This window comes from Cyanistes caeruleus, chromosome 7 (genome assembly GCF_971803275.1).
Source record: "Cyanistes caeruleus chromosome 7, bCyaCae1.hap1.1, whole genome shotgun sequence".
Lineage (NCBI taxonomy): Eukaryota > Metazoa > Chordata > Aves > Passeriformes > Paridae > Cyanistes > Cyanistes caeruleus.
This window is the reverse complement of record NC_141707.1, coordinates 9,638,730-9,658,246: the sequence shown is the minus strand read 5'-3', so window position 1 is coordinate 9,658,246 and position 19,517 is coordinate 9,638,730. Positions and strand designations below refer to the sequence as shown.

The window sequence follows — 19,517 nt, the reverse complement described above, 5'->3', positions numbered from 1 at the left end:
GGTCTGAGAATGCACCTATGAAATAACATGTGGACATCTAAATCCTACAGCATAAACTTCACCTTGGGTGTGGCCTTCAGAAGCACTTCAAAACTTATAGACAAGAGCACTCTGGATTATTAAACTGTAATCATCCTTACTTCAGTCAGCATTAAAGGTTTAATTTTAAGGCAATCCTTAGAGAAAGAATAAAAACATAAGAAACTCAAAGGTCAAATAATTCAATTACTTTTATGCATTTCTATTCCTAGGAAAATTTTCTTACGTGTCTTTTTCTTGCTTATTTATATTTTACCAAAAGAATGTGCAGACCAGTATCATTATGTAGAATCCTTCATTAGCTGTAGAAGTTCAAGAGCCTAGTGTCAAAAAGCTGGAGTTTCTTGCAAGAGAGTTCTTTTTACATAATGACTTCCCTACCTAACAAACCTTGAACCGTTTAGCATGGGAAGCATTCTCATTTTTCAGATAACAAAAATTCATCTGCAGTATTTTCTCCATCTGCACTATTTTCTCCATAGCCGTGTAATGAGGCTTGTAGAAACATGACACACAGAAATAGAATGAATAAATCAAATTGTACAGAAAAAAAACCCCTCAAGGATCTGACTGTAGAAATGACAAAGAGCAGGGAGCTCAGCAGCTCTGTTGATTGTCACTTGGAACACATTTTTTTTCTCTGCTCCTTAGGAGAATGTTTTAGGGTAAATGTGGTCTTGCCATTGTATTGCCAGGGCAGGTTAGGAATTCTGAGAAGAGATGCTTGGATATGTCCAAAGTTTGTTTGGAAGAGTAAATTGGAGAAGTTATGGAGATTGGTTTTCCTGACTAACTTTATAGGTGATAATTTTGCACCTTGCAAAATGCTTTATAAATGAAAAAAAAAATAAAATAGACTTGCATTGTAAAGAATCCACCTTGTGAAGTTTGTGAGTGCTGGGTGATTCCTCCCCAGGAAGAGGGAAGGGAGTTAAAGTGTATTGATCTGTGGTTTATCTTTGGTGCAGAGGGTTTGCCAGGACAAATGCCAATGAGGAAGGATCAGCCTTTGATTCCAGCAGCTTTCCACAATCACTTTCTCTGTTTTAAAGAATCTGAGCTGAAATACAAATGTAAAGAAATGCCTTCACTCTGTCAGGGCTGGGAAAAGTGGAGGGTAGAGTGATGCTTACATATAGCCCTGGTGTGCAGCAGCTGCTCAGCTGCATTTTAAGGGAGGTGGGCAGGATGGAAATGAGAAGGAAATGACCCAGAGCTATGGAAGAATTACCTCCAAGCACATCTCGAGGCATTCCAGCTCTTAACATGTCTGGTTTTGTCACACCTCTGAGCACAGAGCTGCCTCTCCTCTGGGGAAAGGGAGCTGGCAGCCAGGACTGCTGTGCCTGGCTGCTCCACAGGTCTCTGGCAGCAGCTGGGGGAGCCTTCTGAACCACAGGTTATTTTTCTGAGATGGTCTAACAGTTGTTTAAATATATTTTGTAAGTACGTGGAAAAATATGTAATAAAAAACTGCACTCAATCTTTTGATGTTTGAATGGTTACAATTATCATGAATGCTTTAGTATTAAAAACGAATACTTAGGAAAAATGCTAATATTTAGTATTAGTATTTGGCACTGGGAACCTTGTTTTGAGTAGCATTAGATTTTATATATGAGGTGAGATTCTATGAGTGCTACAAGAAAATTTGACTGCTGTTACAAACAGTGGGAACAAAGAAAATCAACACAAGGCTTGAGTTCTCCATGTCAATACAGATGTTCTGCCACTAGAAAACATATTCAGGGTTTGGTTTTTTTTCTGGTTTGGATGCTCAAATAACTTAAAGTTGCATATACAATTGTATTTATAGTAGAATTTGTATAATTTTTCACAACTTAACCTTTTGACCATATTTCATTTGGTCTTTTTGCTTTTAGTTAGGTTCTGAAGCTCATTTGACAAGAGAATATCAGGGCTTGTGCAGAATTACTTGGTTTTATGCACATGCCACTATCTGTATTTTAATACCTTCATTTTCTGAGCAGTAAAACCAGCATTTCATATCCATAAATTTTAAACTGAAAAAAAATAAAAATGCATTACTTTCTATTAAGCTTCAGTTAATGAAAAGTAAAAATGGAAAGTTTCTGCTCCAGACATGACAATTGTTGGAAACTGCTTTATGCAAACAGCAAGACTTTTTATGGAAAATGGGAAAATTGCAAATGGAGCACTTCTTTTTTTTTTTTCCCTAAGGGATGAACATTGAAAAAAACTCCTAACACTTCAAGTGACTAATCAATGCCTACAATGCAAAAACATATCACTTATTCTGAGTTAGTCAAGCAGATTGACCATTTCATAGTGTTTACTTCACCAGGAATTTTTATAGTTCCTCTTGAAGATACAGGGGTTTGTATCATCAGCAACACAAATCATGAAGAATCATAAGTGGATAGTGAGGGCAAAATTTCTGTTATTTGATGCATGGCAAATGGGGTTGTTTTATTTTGAAGTCAGAAAACAAATTATATATTTCATATGATACCTGGACACTAAATCGATCAATGGAAATAGAGAAAAGCCCGTAAAGAATGGAACATTATTTCTGTGTTGATTGGAAACTGAGATTAAGTTTTCACACTTTTTAATTGGAGGATAGAACTTGAGGTTTTGGTGGGGGGGAAGAGTTTGGATTTGGGTTTTTTTGGGGGTAGGGTTTTGTTGGTTGGTGCTTTTTTCCCCATTTTTGCTTTGTTTTTACTTCAAGTAATGCAAGTTTAACATGTCATATTCTGACTTGTTAACATGTGTTTACTACTGTCTTAAAACTCTACATTTATGCTTTTCAGCCTTCATTTGTTTTGTTCAACAGTAGCATGTGGATTGTCCCTAGCTGTCTGTGTTTACATAGAAAGTTCCTTTTCCTTTTCCCTCCCTTCTTCTAAAGCATCTCATCCCACTGTTCACAGTCCTTATTTTCCCTTACAGTTTTCATTTCAGTTTAAATCAAAGTGTCCCAAAATAGTTTTACAGCCTCTCTGGGCAGCACTGCCAGACACACAAGCAAAAGGAAAATATGTGATTTTTTTTGGTGACTCACTAATATTAAAGACTGAAGGACTTCAAAATATGTATATATAAAAAATAAAGAATTCAGGCTTTAAGGCTTAACATGAATATGAATATGTATAAATTTACTGTAGGTAAGGCATAGACTAACACTTCTCTTTTTTCCCCTTTTAATTTTTTAATGTATTTTTGCTAACAAATAGTTTAAAAATAATAATAATGTTAAAAGGAGTACTTGATGGGTTTTGAAATTAGCTTGGACATTGAGGAGTTCCAAAATGTGTTTCTAATGTTCTTCCTATAAAGCAGTTTAATAAGATGTCACAATAAACATGTAAAATTAGATTTATTTTATCAAGAGGCAAAAATAACCTCATTACACGGAAAACTTCAACAAACTCAAGCTTGCCTAATATAAAATCTAGTAGTTTAATTTGTAACCTGATTATTGCTCTTAACAGAATTCATTAGTACCTCAGAGTCCTATAAGCTGTTTGAATGATACTTGTTATAATTAATATTTAGTCTTTAATACTGTTCAGCGTTTCCCAAATTTTCAAAATGCCTCTCGTAATGGCTTTTTTTAAAAAAATTTGCCAGCTGTGCAAACTCCACTGCCACCAGGATACAGGGAGATTTCCCACATGGAATGTGGCCTTGCACTGATTAAATAACCATTTGTATTCTCCCACAGTAAAAGATGGGAATACCCTGTCTGAACAATGGGGCTTCCTCTCATTCTCGGTAGATATTATCCCTCTATCCATATTTATGTCATTTAACTGATCTGCAGTGGCTGCTTCAGCCTGGGTTAAGCTTGGTTTTGTTCATCATTTCCAGCAGAAAGCCAGGCCCAGCCCCATAGTGCCCACTGTGAACAAAATGAACTTTGTCTCAGCCCAAGCCAGCGTGCCTGGACTTGGACTGACTGTCTCCAGGGAATGGCACTGGGGCATAAATTCTGATTCCTCTCTGAATTTCAGGGAGTGGAAATGTCAGGCTCTGGGGAAATGAGGGCAGCAATTGTATGCTCACCCAGCTGAGCTGTAAGTGTGTGATTTCTATCACTGGTGTTCATACACCTGAGACTTAAAATTCCAGAACTCCTCAAGCCCAACTCTTGGTACTTGTGCTTTGCTCAGCATGAAAGTTGGAGCTCAGAAGATCAGATCTAAACCACTGTCTGCGTTTCCTTTAGAAACAGGGAACGAGCACAATCTCATTCGTGTGGCTGCTGCTCTGCTCCTGCAGCTCCAAGCTGAGCAGCTCCCTGCATTTCTGCTTGCTCTGCTCCTTTAGAGCTGCTCATCAGCCCAGCATTCTCCCTTTGCCTCTGCTGTCTTTCAGGCTGGAGTGATGGTGCCCTCCAGCTGCTGAGAGCCTCTGGATTTGATTGATTAGGATGGGGCAGCCCTGCTTCCCTGCAGGGCTTGAGTTTCGTGTCAGCATCCCAACACTTGGTGTTGTCACAAGCGGCGCTGCTGCCCAGCATGCAAACACTTGAGGAGGAATCAGCAGCCTGGTGCTTGCTGCAACTGGTGCCCTCATGGGAGCTGTAAAAACTCCTAAGGAAGGTGCTGTGTAGGCAACTGAGTTGCCTTCTCCAAAGCAAGATGAAGGGGCAAAATCTGAGGGGATGCCATAGATCGTGGGGTCATCCATCTGCTGGTCACCTGCATTTCAGGTAAATACCCAGAAAATCTGCTTTCCCTCGTACACAGGGGTTTCCTCATTGGCACAGTGCAGATGTAGAAAGTCTTTTTTACAACCAGAGGACTTAGGGACACAACTTTTACCTGAGCTGGTGTAAAACTGAAAGCAAGGAACTGGTGCCAAATTTTCCCATTCCATTGGGGGTTCTCATCCAGTAGGTCCAGTGGCACTCTTATTTTATATTTTATTATTTATTTTTTTATTGCCACACCATGGCACTCTTATTTTTCTTGCTGCACAAAGCCCATTAAAAATTTAATTTAAAAGAAAATGGCACTTTAAATTATTTTGGCTTTAACAACAGAGGATTAGGGAATACAATTTGACATTTATAAAGCCAAGTGTATTTTCAGGTTTTGCAGTGAAATGTTTTACTTGTGTATCAACACAAGACCACAAGGCTCACCTTGCAATTCAGATATTGAGACCTCCAGGCCTCTGAGGTTCAGTTTTCACCAGCAGCAAACAAAAGAAATCTTTCAGCATAGTTTGAAATTAGAAAATTATTAGAAAATGCTCATAAGTTCTAAATGTTATTAGACCTTTACAGAAGTCTATCCCAAATTAGAGCTGACTTGGTTTTTAATTCAGGACATGAAAGAAGCTCTTACTTTTATGTTCAGCATAACACTTTAGCCTGCTGCTTTTGTTTTCCTTTGCTTGGATAGAGGCAGTTTGAAAAGTAAACACAGCACTGAACCTCAGCTCTGCTTAGCAGGGAACTGAACCTGGACCTCAGCTCTTTCTTAGACTGCCTTACAACAGAACCTGTAGAGTACAGGCTTCCCTGTTTTTGCATGTAAGTAAATGCTCATTTTCAGTGGTGTACAGGAAGCCTGATAGGAGCAGGAATGTGCTCCAGTTAATTTGTATGATTTGATAGATAGGATTTCACAAGGTTCAGACGAGCCACGGGAGGTGAAGCTGCGCACTGGTGAGAAGCGGTGTACTTGAGTTGATGAGAGGGAACATTTCTCCACAGTGCTCCAGAGAGGATGCTATCAGTGCAGCACTGCCATTGTAGCAGCTTGAGTACTCACTGCTGCTGAGGGGGGTATTTTCCACCTTTACCTCTCTTATTCCCAAGATGACAGCAGCAGCCACGTTCAAAAGCTCTTATCTCCAGTCTGCAGATGGGGAAGAGAAGCGTGTGGTATGCTAAGGGTGAAATTTTCAACAGAGATTAGGAAGTTACTTAGGTGCCTAACTCCTGTTTTCAGGAGAGATACAGGGCCTTTTTAAAGCAGCTGCTCTGTTCACAAGAAACTAATCTACTTAGTTACTGCAGGAAACATGCAGCTTTGTATTAATCATACAACAAAGAGGATGAAGGGAAAGTTCCACAGAACAGACAGGAAACAAGAGACAGGGAAAAAAGCAGCTCTATCCCTTATCTCTCTGGGCAACTGTCTGACTCCCTGTTGACCCCTGTCTTATTTCTAGTTTGTGAAGAAAAATATATTTATGAGGATTTTTTTCTTATAATTTCAGACAGCAAGAGTTGCTTTACATTGCCTTTTGCTCTCTGGGTCTCTCAGTTCTGCAGCTTCTCCCAGTGTCTGGTGTTGCAAGAAGGCTCAAATCCTCCTGACTTCCTTCAGAACATCATTAGTAAAAGTAAGGGTCTCCTAAAATCCATGTCACTTCATCAGCAAACCCTGTCCTGACATTTTCTTAGAGTTTCAACATTAGCATAATGCTCTTTGGGTAACAAGGATCCAGCTTCCCCCAGAATGATACACTCTCTGCTGGAGACAGCAGATAGCTCATGAAACAACTGATGCATGTCAGGTTCTTTTGGCTTAACTCTTTCTTTGGAGTGATATACAAAAACTGATTTTGAACAGCATATTTTACAGCTCTCTCACCATCTTGGCCTAAGATAAAATCTGAACGAGTTCTTGTCATCCTTTCCACTGAAAATTGGTGAAGGTCTGCTCTTGTCAGAGCTCATGGAGGTAGACATCAGCTAAAAAAGGGATTGACTTGTCCAGACTGTTTTTAACTATTTAATGTATTTTAACTATTTATTCACCTCACTCTTAAAAAGTGTAGGTTCTAGATGGAGCAGAGATCTTCAGTAATATTTTGTTCCATTCTTATTTCAGGGAGCTTTAAAGCCTGTGACTGACCCTCCAAAAGAACATACTTAAGAAAGATTTGTCTGAGCTCTGTTGGAGGTTGGTTGGTTGTCAGCTCCCTTCTGTGTCCCTCTGAGCCCCTGGAACATGCAGCTGCCACTAATACAGGCAGGCAGAGTCTATCTCATGGCAAAATTCTGGCATTCATAAAGATAAAGGACCACCAGGATTAAATGCTGCCATGTCTAGCACTGCACATGCTGCTTTCTCCTGCTCTGGGTGCTTATTAGCTGTGGCTTCCACACACACCAAGCTGTGTGGCTGGAGTGCAGATAACTCATCTTGTCTGGAAAGTTAAAGATGGTTGCTGTGACCCACAGCCCCTGTTGGTGTCACAGCCCTGCTCTGCTGCTCCTGCCCTCGCCCCAGGAGCTCACAGCGCTGCTGCTGCCTTTGAGAAAGAAAAGAAGATAGAGAGGTGAAAACATACCCACTTTTTTGCTATTTTTCATGTTATACTACAAAACTCTCCCAGCTACACAGGACGAATGAGACAAGATTGGTGCTTTTCCCAGATTTATGTATGCCAGACTGCTCCACATGACTGAAATCCATTCAGATGCCATAAACATGTCTTTTATGGAAACAAGTTTCCTCTTTTCCTTGGTCCTGTAGCCTAACTGTGCTTTAGTCTCAAAGGATTGCCCACCATTTTCTGACACTGAGTCCATCCTGCCTTTGGTTTTCCCAGCGCCACCTCTTACAGCAGCAGATATTCAGCATCTCCTTTGGCTGAGACCATTGTCAGTCCTCACTGCAGCAGCCTGGATAGACATGTTTTCCATGGCTGTGTGAAAAAACCCCAGAGGTTAATGAAAGTCTAGTGATAGTCCAGCCTTTTCCTAATAGCACTCCATTTCCTCCTCTTCTCTAACCTAGCTTGCTGGTATGCAGTAAATTTGCACAGGTAAAACAAAGCTGTGTTTTTCTGGGCTGTTTATCTCAATCAGTTTCCTCTGAGGCAATGAACAATCCTGATTTCAGGTGTTTTAGCTAGACCTCATTCTCCAGATTACTCCTGATGTTCGTGTTATGCCCTCAGCCCTCCTTTAGAGGAGCTGAATACACACACAGAGGAGTTCTGGAGGGTGTGCTTTGTAAGGAACTGAGATCAAAAATTCCTGGTGGTTTTGTCTTTTTGCTAATTTTTTTTTCCTTTTTTTTCTTTTGGGGTGTCAGGTTTACCAGGGGGAAGACATGACTTAATCAATGAATTAGTCCTGAATTTACAAATTCGTAAATTTTTGAATTTACTGAATTTGTAAATTCAGGACCTATTGCTTTCCACATGTAGCCTAAGCACAAACAACTGAAGCTTCTGTACCTGTATCCATCATCCCTCTGCTGCTACAGGCAAGAGCCAACCTTACACCCCTTTAGCATCTGGCATGTATCAACTCCTCTGTGTGTTTCAGCTTTGAAACCTAAAATGCTCAGAGCTTTTTTCACCTTTAGGGCCTTGAGTTCATACCCTTAACTTGAAATATTCTTTGATGTGTATTTTAGCATTTTCTGGCTAAATACCCTTGCTTGAGGCGTTTAGTTATATTTGATGCTGAGACATTTTAATTTAAATAACTGATTAGATGTTAACTCTCCTGTGACAGAAGCACACATTAGGAACCGGGGTCCATTCTATTATGCTTCTGCATTTTCATTCCTTTGAGCTGTTCTTACTATGTGGGTACAAATCTTAAGTCATTCAGTGCTTACAGGGTTGCTGTTAATCATTCTGCTTTAAGGCCTCTGCAGCACTTCTAATTCTGTTTACAGATGCAAAGAGGTGCCTGAGCTCTTACCTTCTGTTGCTGAAGAAAATGTTACAGGAAGATAAGGAAGCCTTAAAACTCAAACATGTATCTCTGCCTTTAAAAATCCGACCCCAGGAGCTTGTAGCCCACCAAAGAGCATCCCCATGCTTCCAATAAATGTGGCAGCATCTGCATTTTGTGGCAATAAATGATTGGCACTTCACATAGGATAATTTGGAAATGACCTTTAATGCTGGGGCTGAGATACAAGTGATTGCTAAGATGCCACAATCACTCTGGTTAACTTCAAGGTGTTCTAAAGAACAAGAGGCACTTCCAGAGATGGCTGAACCCTCTAAGCATCTCCACTGCCTTTGGTACTCTGATTAGGGATAAAGCAGTGCTCCTGAATTGTGGCGTATCAGTCATGCTTAAACTCAGTTGGAATAAAGTCAGACCAGATTTATCAGTGTGAAAATCCAAGTGTGATGTTTGGAGATGAACTTGGAGTGAAATAAATCTCCATTCAGAAATGTGCTCAGCACCACATCTAAATATGAAACCTTTGCATGATAAATGTGCCTTGTTAAGAGGTTATTGCACAATACTGCAGCATTCAGTAATTGAGGTTTTCCACTCAATTCAGTAATTTTGCTGGGTTTTTTCCCCAAACATGAGAAGCTGCCTACATTAACAGACAGTGTTGCATGCACAGTTCTGATAGGATTTCCTTAAAAGAATCCCTGAGAAAATACTTGACTGACCAGACAGATTGCTTTCCAGTGATGAGATGTGATGTGCTGTCAGTCTTCTCTTCCTCAGGAACAAGATTTTTGACAGAGAACTAGAGGAAGGTCACATCCTGTCAAATGTTTGTCACATGGAAAAGGATAAGGGGAAGGGTTGCAAAAATTATCTAAAGTAGAATCTAAGAGCAGGTGCTGAGTTTGTGGAGTGACAGAAGCTGAGTTAAGAACACAGTTATATTTCTTACCTGACAAAGTACTGTTGTTTCCTTGTGTATTAATTTTCTTTCACTCATCAAGTGGTATTTTTAAAAAGGAAAAAATATGTGATAAAAATGGTAGTTTCAGAAGTTTAAAGAAGTAAAGTAACCCTAAGTAACCCTAGTTTTGCATCCAATATTATGTTAAAAAAGTTATTTGCCTGTATGTAAAATATGCAGAATACATTAAAACTGCAAAGCATATGTATTCCAAATGCTGCCATACTTCTTTAAAGTGATTTATAGACAGCCTTGCCAGTTACATTTTTCTTCTCTCCCTTTTCAAAAGGCAAAAAAAAAAAAAAAGTCTTAAAAACTCTTGTTCTGAATAGACAGGCATTGTTTACTTGTGCACTGTAATTTTCTTTTTGGTTTTTTCCTGCATGATTTTCCTTAGAGGAGGCACTGACAAGGTACCAGAGTGGCTTAACTGTGATTCTGTGGGCAAGTGACAGCAAAAGAAGCTGTGTTGGGACTCATATCCCAGCTCACAGAGGAGGAAACCTGAAACTTGAAAAGAAACACTAAATTTAGTTTGGGTTTGTGCAGAAGCTTTTTAATTGCAGATTCAAGTGGTCAGTTCAATGAAATTTGTAACCCCAGGATGAGTATTCGTAGTCCATCTGAAATTCTTCTGACACACTCAAGTTAAGGAAAAAAAAAAAACCCAGTAAATTAGTGGCAATATTTTAACAGGTATTACCCAAATAGCAGGTCCTGGTTTTCTATTTGATTTCTCAATGCAGTGTCTAGAAGAAAGGAATCAATTAATGAATTAAGTGCTTTAACATTATTTATTTTAAGGATTTGTAGCAAAAGCCAAGAGGATATGTGAGTGTCAGAACATTTCTGAGGCAGTTTGTCAGTTATCACATCTATATCTCACCGATGGCCTCGCAAGGGATGTTTCACCTGGGAAACTGTTGTATAATATCTGCACAAACCCATTGACTTCAAAGAAGAACATCTTTTCCACAAGCAATTCCTTATAAGAATTCTCAAAACAGCAGAGTTGGAAACCTAAACAGTAAGTTTTCTGAGGCTCCTACCTCAACTGAAAAATGCAGGAAATTTCTGGTGGAATGCAAATTAATCAGAGAGCACTCTCTGTTCTCTGGGAGGAGAAATAACTGAATTCTGAAATGCCAAGAAGAATCCTGCCCTCAGGCTTGCTGCCTCCCAAATTTGATTTCTTGTTGTTTCAGAGAAACTTAAAAAAAGTATCTAAGTTATTGGATGTCCATAAAAGGTCATCCCTTTGAATGTATTTGATATTTACAGAGTTTTTGTGTGTGTGGTTTGATTTTTCCTTTGCTCCTCAGTACTACTGATACGCCTCGTGCATCGCTCTGAGCACACTAATCCACTCAATGGAAATGACATATTTCTGATGTCAGTAATTGCATTGTTCAATATCAAGTGCAATGATCTCTGCAAGTATTTCTGCTTAAATACCAACTACTACTCTAAAATGTCAGCATTTTAATTGGTTTCTGTTTAGACGACTCATGCCAAGCGTACACAAAGTGGATCTTGTTTCTGCACCTCACAAAAGGACCATTCAAAACCCCAACAAATTCAAAGCAGGTAAGATCAAGTTCATCACATCTTTGCAGTTCCAGGACAGTCAATTCTTTCTCTGCTTTTCTAATTCAGGTAATGCTTTCATGTGGCTGTGATTTTCAAGTCCAGTGGATAAAAATTAAAAACAATGAGAGGCTTATTTGTGCACTTGGAGGAGCTCAACGCTGTGCAATTGTTTGGAAGTTTGGATTGCCTATTCATGGCAAACAGCATCTGTGCTCAATTACACTCCATCCATCAGGAGGTAAGGCTTTCAGAAGTAATGAAAGCATCTAAGAGATGCTTTGCACTAGAGAGTAATGATTTCTCAAAAAGGCAGACAATTGGGTTGATTCACAGGTACTGCAGAAGAGAAAATGTTCCAGATGAAATGGAAATTATTTCATGAAACATCTCAGGATTTCACAGAAAGAAGGGGAATATTATTACCAATTATTCTCTATGAAATGAGTTTGGTAACACACCATCATCTAAAAAGGAAAAGTGAAAGGTTGCTAAATTGGATATTTAGATTTTGCTAATGAGAATGGAGGGAGTTGATGAATGTTGAATCACTCCTTTTTAAACAAAGATTATCATTCATTCTCCTTTTTGAACTGACAGATGATGTTTCATGTTGAAGTGAAGCTTCATGACTTTTGATCAAGCCCGCTGAAAATAGCATTCTGCTGCGTAAACTGCATATTCTGTTATAACACGTTGCACTATGAGTCATGGGATGAAAATTTGGGATGATCTGCAATCCTCTGCCTTTTTGAGGGATTTGAGGTTTTATGTTTGAAGCATATGTGCCATGACATGGCTGCATCACATTACTCAACAATGGGTTTAAAGGCTTCAAAACAAAAATATCTGTATTTAGTATCCTTCTGTTTGCTTAACACTGTCTGAAGAAAATACATGGTACATATCTATGCTGAGTTTTGTGTCTCATGTTAAAATCAGACAGCTGCCTAGCCAGATATGACCTGACCAGTATTTAGCAAAGATAATCCCCTCAGAGGTGTTGCAGAGCTTGATTACAGAGATAGGGACCTCACAGGATATTCACTGACAGTACATTCACATTTTGGGATGCTACCAAGGGAAATCAAGGCTCTTGTTTCCCTGCAATCAGTGCCAGACAAACTGATGTCCTTTGTAGAGGTGTGTTCCAAGTATAGCCATTACTTCACATTTTGGACAATAATATTCAGGACAGACTAAATTCTGAGTTTAAAAATTCTTCTTGGAATTACAATCTTTTGAGCAACTTGTTAAAAAATAAATGTCCTGTTTCACAAATTGAATTTGTGATGGCCTCTTCCAACTCCCAAAAGCAGGGCAGTGGAAGACAAAATAAACCGATCTGGCACAGCAGATGAGACAGGTTGAAGGTGATATTTCCCCCAGAGAAGGGAAGTAGGTGAATTTCTCCTGCCCTCAGCTGCATCATCACTTGTTCCTTCCTTGTGGCTCCTTTACTTAGCATGGAATTTGAGCTTTACAGATAATAGTAACCAGTGTGAAGAGCTGCTTAAACTCCTCCCCTCACTTCCCCCATAACTGAGATTTGTGGTGGCTGGACTTCAGGCTGAAAACAGCATCACTAAAAATCTCAGAGGTGTTATGGATGCAATTTTAAAAACATTTTTGTGTGTTCTACACGTCCACACGTAACTGAGGAGAGATTGTTAAGAATTTAGAACTGAGGAGAAATTTTCCTGCAAGTAGAACAGAGTTGCAAGGCACAAGCTGGGAAATGGCTCTCAGGATTTTTGGAGCAGACTTTGTGGATGTAGGTAAATGCACAGGATTATCTGGTGGGCTTTGTGTGTCTCACTGTTATCGACCAAAGAGGAAGGAAAATACTGAGGCTACTCATTCATTTATAGGAAATACATGATAAACAGTCCAGAAAGTGCTTTGTTCATTAGTCAAAAGGACAAATGAGAAGGAAACAATTAGCTGGGATGTGATGCTTTGTTGGTGTTTCCTGCAGGAGTTCATTTGAAATGTGGTTAATTTAACACCGAGCATCCAAATTCTTATCACATCAGCAGGCACAGAATGATAAAGCTACCAATGACCTAAACTAAGAAGTGAAAGAAAGAGAAAATGTCTTAGAAAAACAACCAGATAGTAATTGTGAAAGAAAAAACAAAATCCATTGACCGAATTCAAACAAGAGCTAACAGTTCTGTTCATTCACTCTGAGAGTTAATCCAGTGTTTTCCATCACTGAAAACTTACATAATATACAAGAATCCTAAAATTTTGTCTGTCCTTTTTATTTTTTTTTTTTGGTTGTTATTTGTACTACTTTGCAGTATCTCAAGTGGCAGACTTTTGACTTTCTGAGCACAGATGTCCTAAAAATAATACATTAAAAAATTATCAGAGTAAAATAATTGATTTCCTTTGGACACCATTCTGTCAGTGCCACATTTAACAAATTAACTGTCACTTGCTAAAGTATTTTCATATATCCACTGGTAGATTTAGCAAGGCAAGATAATAATCACTTTTCTTCCAACTCTAAAATAGAAGATACCTTTTTTTTTTTTCTAACTGAAATATGTAATCAAGTGTGCAAAATAGATGGGAATGTTTAAAAATCCCCAGCGGGCTGGATATGGCTCCCTGTCACATTGCTTGGTCAAGAATAGTTTTCACAGTGAAATTCTACATCTTCTCAACAGTTCCATCATCCCACCACATCCTACATCTTCTCTCTCTTGAAACAGATGATGCACCAGAGGCTTTCCACAGTGAGATTAATTTCTGCAAATCAGAGACAATGGCACAATGTCTAATGCACACAAAGGAACTGGGTATAATGGAATCCTTGAGAATTTCTCAGGGTTTTGAGAGTGGAAGAGTTAGCAGCAGGTCAGGTGTTCCTCATGGGATAGCTGCTTTCCTGAGAGGAAGGTGGCTGGCCCCTGTGCTGTCTGGGAGCAGACCTGTGTTCTCAGGAAGGTCCTGCACTGTGGCTGGCAAATTCTTTGTGCTGTGATTTTTCATTTTCACTATAATGTGTATATCTGTTCCAGAGTTCTTGGAACCCTGATATACAACCCCACAGCATGAACACTCTCAAAGGTATGGACAAGAACTGTTCTGGATGCTTTCTATGGAAACAGGTGTTTTGGGGTTTTTCTTAAACAACTGTTTAAAGAATGGCAAATCATAGTGGGAAATGCCAAAATATGACATGTCCAAAAAGAAATTTAGCAGAGAAATTTTAATAAGAGACCCCTATTCTGTGCTCATGGATGGTCTGTCTGACCTTGTTCCTTCCATTCAATTAGTGCTAATTACTGGTGTCTCTTCATGATTCAGTTCAGCACTGTACTTATACTTCATTAACAAAAAGTCCTCATGGAGAAAAATGTTTTCCATGAACACAATAGGCTAAATCCTTGGATCATAACTAAGTCTTTGTCCAGAAAATCACACTTGTCCACCCTCCCCTCTTTCTACATAAGTGTTTGCTTTGTAGTCCCATTTTTATTGCCCCCATACATTCCTGGCAAAGCCTCCCACTCCTCATTTGGTTCTTCCCTAGTTGCAGCCTGCAGAAGCAAGTCCCAGACAGTGCTCCCCAAACAGCCAGCAATTAATTTACCTATTTTTTCAAAGCTAGGTTATGAGAGGCACATGTTCATTACTGCCCAATTTAGAAGCAAATTTTCTAGTTCCTCTGTTAAACTGAGATTACCCTAGGTCTTGGATTGCTTACTTTTTTGTTTTTCTAGATATAAGTATTAATTTTTTTTGTTTCTTGTCTGGGAAAAAGAGGGAAAAAAAGCATATATTTTAAGAAAGATTGGAAGTGCCCCTCTATGTTTTGTTTCCTTCTTTTGGAGTGATCATGCTGAACTCCAAGTGAACTGGTGAGAGGGATGTGTTTATGTTCTTTTCCACATACAACTTTTTTTTTTGGTTTTGAGGGAAATGACATCCATTTATCTGGAGAGCTCTGTGTGGGCTCTTGTCAAGCAAGGAGCACGTTGTAGAGTGAGGAAAGGAGCCAGACAGGTATTTGTATTGTTCCTAGGAACAGCTTCACTGAGAGCTCTCCTGTAAACACGGCTCCTGACAGTGTGGAATAGCAAAGACAGGAGAGCAGCAGGCTGCTGATTAATGAGCTGCTGAGTGGTGGTGGAGGCCTGTGAGTCTGCTGCACGTCCCTGGAAATGTGAGATACCCAGGTCTGCGGTGATCAGCACACCTCTCACACGCCATTATTTGATCTCTAAACTGCCAGAGGTGTAGGCAGCAAACTACAGATTACAGGCATCACTTGAGATGTGCTGGGGCACAAATTTAAGGGATGCAGGGGAAAAAAAATGTAGCAAATGCCTTCCAAACAAATACATTTGCTCTTTTTTGTGGAGCTCAGGGCAAGGGCAATCTCTGTCTGTATGCACTGAGAGCATACAGCTCAGGGAAAGCTGGAGCCAGTGGTCTCACTATAAGCCCAAGTTGGCTAGATCAGAAATATGATATTTGATTACAGGAAGAAATATTACACAAATTGATAGAGCATTGAACAGACTTATGGCTGTCAGCTCAGATGATTGTGGAACAGTATATCAGACAGAGATAATTGTATAATTGTAAGGTTGAAAGCAGTAAATGCTCTCATTGCCTGTGCTGGCTGCCTTGGCCACATGGGAGATCCTCAGAGCAATTTGAGAATAAAGGCATTATATCAGCATCATGCAAGGAGATGAGAACAGACATCCATTGCTCCTTTAAGCAGCTGTTGTGTTCCATATCCATCACAGGATCTCTGGAATGGATATGGCACTTTAGCTGGAATTTTAAATCAGGAGGTGGCCAGCTACTGGCTCTGCCTCTGGATGTCAGCTGTGCAGGTTATCTGGGCAGAGGATGCAGGAGGAGATTTGGTAACAATTTTTAAATTTTTTAACCCCAAACCTTCATATAAGAACAGTCTGTAACAGAGTGGCAGAGTGTTTGTAAATACCACAGCTGGTATTTTTATTAATAGAGCACACTTGTTCTGCTGAGATTAGAGAGAGAACACTATTAATTGCTATTTTTAATTAACTAATATCTGTGTAAGATTTCCAGGCTGCACTGGTACAAATGTGAATTGTTAGTCCATTTTCCAGGAACTGGACCAAAAAAAGGAACTAATAAAGCAGCACATCATTAAGTAGACTCTAGCTTCAACTCATAAAAGACCATTAGAACAGACTAATCTAATTTTCTTCATAATAGAAAACATAGAACTTGCAAGAAATAATTTTAATGGAAAGATACTTTTATAGAATCCACTGCTGCTGGTTATTTGTTTGAATGATTGATTCCTTACGACATTTAAAAATATTGCACTCTATTTCTAGTCTAAATCATGTTTCAATTTTCTGCACAGCTTCTTTCAGATTAAGTAACCACTTTTACAAGATTTTTTCAATAAGAATTTATACTTTATTTTAATATTCTCGTCTTTGAACATGATCCTAGTGTATTTTGACCCCCCACTATAGTGTTATAAGCATTTATATCTCTTCATTAATTCCGTAGCTCTGCTCATTTTCCATCCCTGAAGCACACTGAAGGCTGTGACAAGGATCTTGCCAATGGCTGTAAAAGAAAGTAACCTGTCACAGAGCAAAAGAATCTCCATTCTCCGAAACTGAGAGATACTTTAAAGCTAGAAAACAGTCTAGAAAAGAAATTATCTCTTTTTGCAATGAAATTAGATGCTAGAATGATTGCTATTTAACATATTTCTGTATGATTGAAAAGAGATGAATGGACTTTCTGATGATGGAGAGTATCAAAACTGAGGATGGAATAGAGGATTGTTCTACCAGCTCACCAAGCAAGAAATTCAACACTGGTCAATAAAAACCCATGCACACAGGGGAAAGTAAACAAACAAACAAACAAAAACCTTCATCTATATCTATATATCTATATCTATAGAGGGTAGTTCTAAATATGCCATTATTGAAAGAGAATTATAAGCTTGTCTGTAGTTTCCTGTAAATGTTAGCTTGGTGTTAGTTGGTGGGCAGGAAAGTGAAGGTGTTAGGGAATACTGAAAAAGAAGAGATGAACCATCCCTATAAAACTCCATATGGTTTTGGGGATCTGACATTTCAATATACTCTACAAGGCTGCACAGCTCACTCTAGAAAAGGATAGAATAACCTAGGAGAACACAGAGAATAATAATCAGTGATACAGAATGCCTTCTGTATGCAGAGAAAGTGAAATAACAAATATTCTATCTATATTAAATGAGTGCACATGGTTATTATAGAGGTTTCTGCTATCCTGAATGACAAGGGCAAGTTTTGAGGGGATGATTATTCATGGTCCAAGGGACATAAACTAAGGCACATGAAATGAGATTATCAAGAAGACAGCTGATACTGAATGCAGGGAATTTTTTTTGTTATATGCATAATTAAGTTGAGATACACCCACAGATTTTTTTAAGATGCTGCAAGATTTGATCAGTTTAAAATCATTAAATAAATGATGGAGGGTTGGATAATCCTGACACCATTGAGGCAATTGTCAGTTTGGGAACTGCTGGAAGCTTAGAGGCAGGGAAGGTATTGCTCCATCAGGGCTAAAATACTTCTGCACCTCTGAGTTGCTGTTGTTAAGTGCCAAATACTGGGCTAAATGAAACTTTCATCTGACTTTTGCAGGCACCCCAATAATCTTTAGATATCTGATGCAAATTCAAAATTCTAGTGTGCAGTCAATCTGTCAAATTAACTGTTATTTCAGCTTGTATAAAATATTTCTCTGTTTAAATATGTTACTGTAACTTGCTTGCAACATGACACCAGAGCCCAAATCCTCAGAGCTCCAGGGAGAAATTGTCCATAAATTTTGTCCTTTATGTAATTATTGGCTTTCTTTTAAGTCCAGGTAAGTTTTACCTTTATTTTACCCAATTTCATATTCAAGCTGTCTGATCCATGAGTATTCATGACTGCATGAAGTCTGAGAAAGATTTCATTTTAATCTGGCTTTGATCTGGGCTTGCATGGCATTTAAACAGCCATGATCTAGGCTCTGTATCTGTGGGATGACCATGCCCACTGTGTGTCTGCATTTTAAAAATCCACTAATTGCTGCATGTTGTCCCTTATCTATTTGCTGTTTGAAGTTTAATCATTAATCATTCAGTAGCCTTCTCCAGTAAGTGTTCTTATCACCCACTCTTCCCTTTTGCACTGCTAAAACCCAAAATGTGTTGTTTGTTCACAGTTTCTTTTAATGTCAAATTAACTAGAAGGAATGTGGAAAGCACACTTTGTGTTTGTTTTGTTGTTTTTTTATTTTTTTAATATATATTTCAGCATTATCTTTGTATTAAATTATGTTAGGAAAGCAAAGAGCATCTTTTATACAGCTGTGCCTCTTGTCTCTGCTCTGCTTTTATACTGTTGACTGTTTTGGATGTTTTTATTGGACTACGAATGGGAAATACATTGTTTTTTGTTGTCCCTGTGCATTTAAATTGTATGTATTTCTGGAGGTCCCACATGTGTTCTCTCACTAATACATTGAACCTAGTGGAGAAAACTGTTTTGGTGCCTGTTGAGTTGCAGCTCACACCTTTCAGGACTAGGACAGTCTGAAGCTTTTTGGTTTCTCCTCTATTCATATTAATATTTGTTGCTGTTTGTAATTCAAGATCATGTGTCCTGTGGGGTATTAGAGCTGCTCATCTCAACTTTAAAACTCTGCCTATTGGGTAGGAGAGATTATCACATTTATGATAAGACAGCAAACACTTTTTTAGAGCATTGAGTTCTCTGTCAGTTCTCAAAGATGTGGATAAAGATGCAGAAGGGCAAACAAAATCAGTGATGTTAATGGCACTGCCTTCCACAACTTCGGAATTTTAGAGAAACTTTTCAAATGTGCTTTACCAAAATGTTGATGGAGAAAAAAAATGATGGGGATTGAAGACTTGTTCTTCACCAGTCTACAGACAGTGAAATTAATGAATCCTCCCTGACTGACATGAGTGAAGACCCAATCTAATTTGAGGGTCTGTCCAAAAAATTCTTGAGTCATAAAAGCAGTAAACTGCTGCTGACTCATAAAGAGTGTTCTGCTATCAAAGAAAAATAGGAAAAAGAGAAAAAAAAGAAAAAGGCTTCTTTTCATGGCAACAGCAGCAGTTGTGATGGGGAATGATAAAAGGAGAAAAAAAACCCTCTTTTGGTACTTATAGTTTCAAAGTATCTCAAAGATTACATCAGATTGTGTTAC

At 38.8% G+C, this 19,517-nt stretch overlaps 1 protein-coding gene across 1 annotated transcript in view; it reads left to right on the top strand.

Moving 5' to 3' along the window:
• The window catches only part of LOC111931906 (uncharacterized), a 72,482-nt gene that overhangs the window by 34,189 nt on the left and 18,776 nt on the right, over nt 1–19,517 (top strand). The window contains exon 3 of the mRNA XM_086897842.1: nt 11,325–11,496. Coding sequence (XP_086753968.1) covers nt 11,325–11,496 — 172 coding nt within the window. The remainder of the gene's footprint in view (nt 1–11,324; nt 11,497–19,517) is intronic.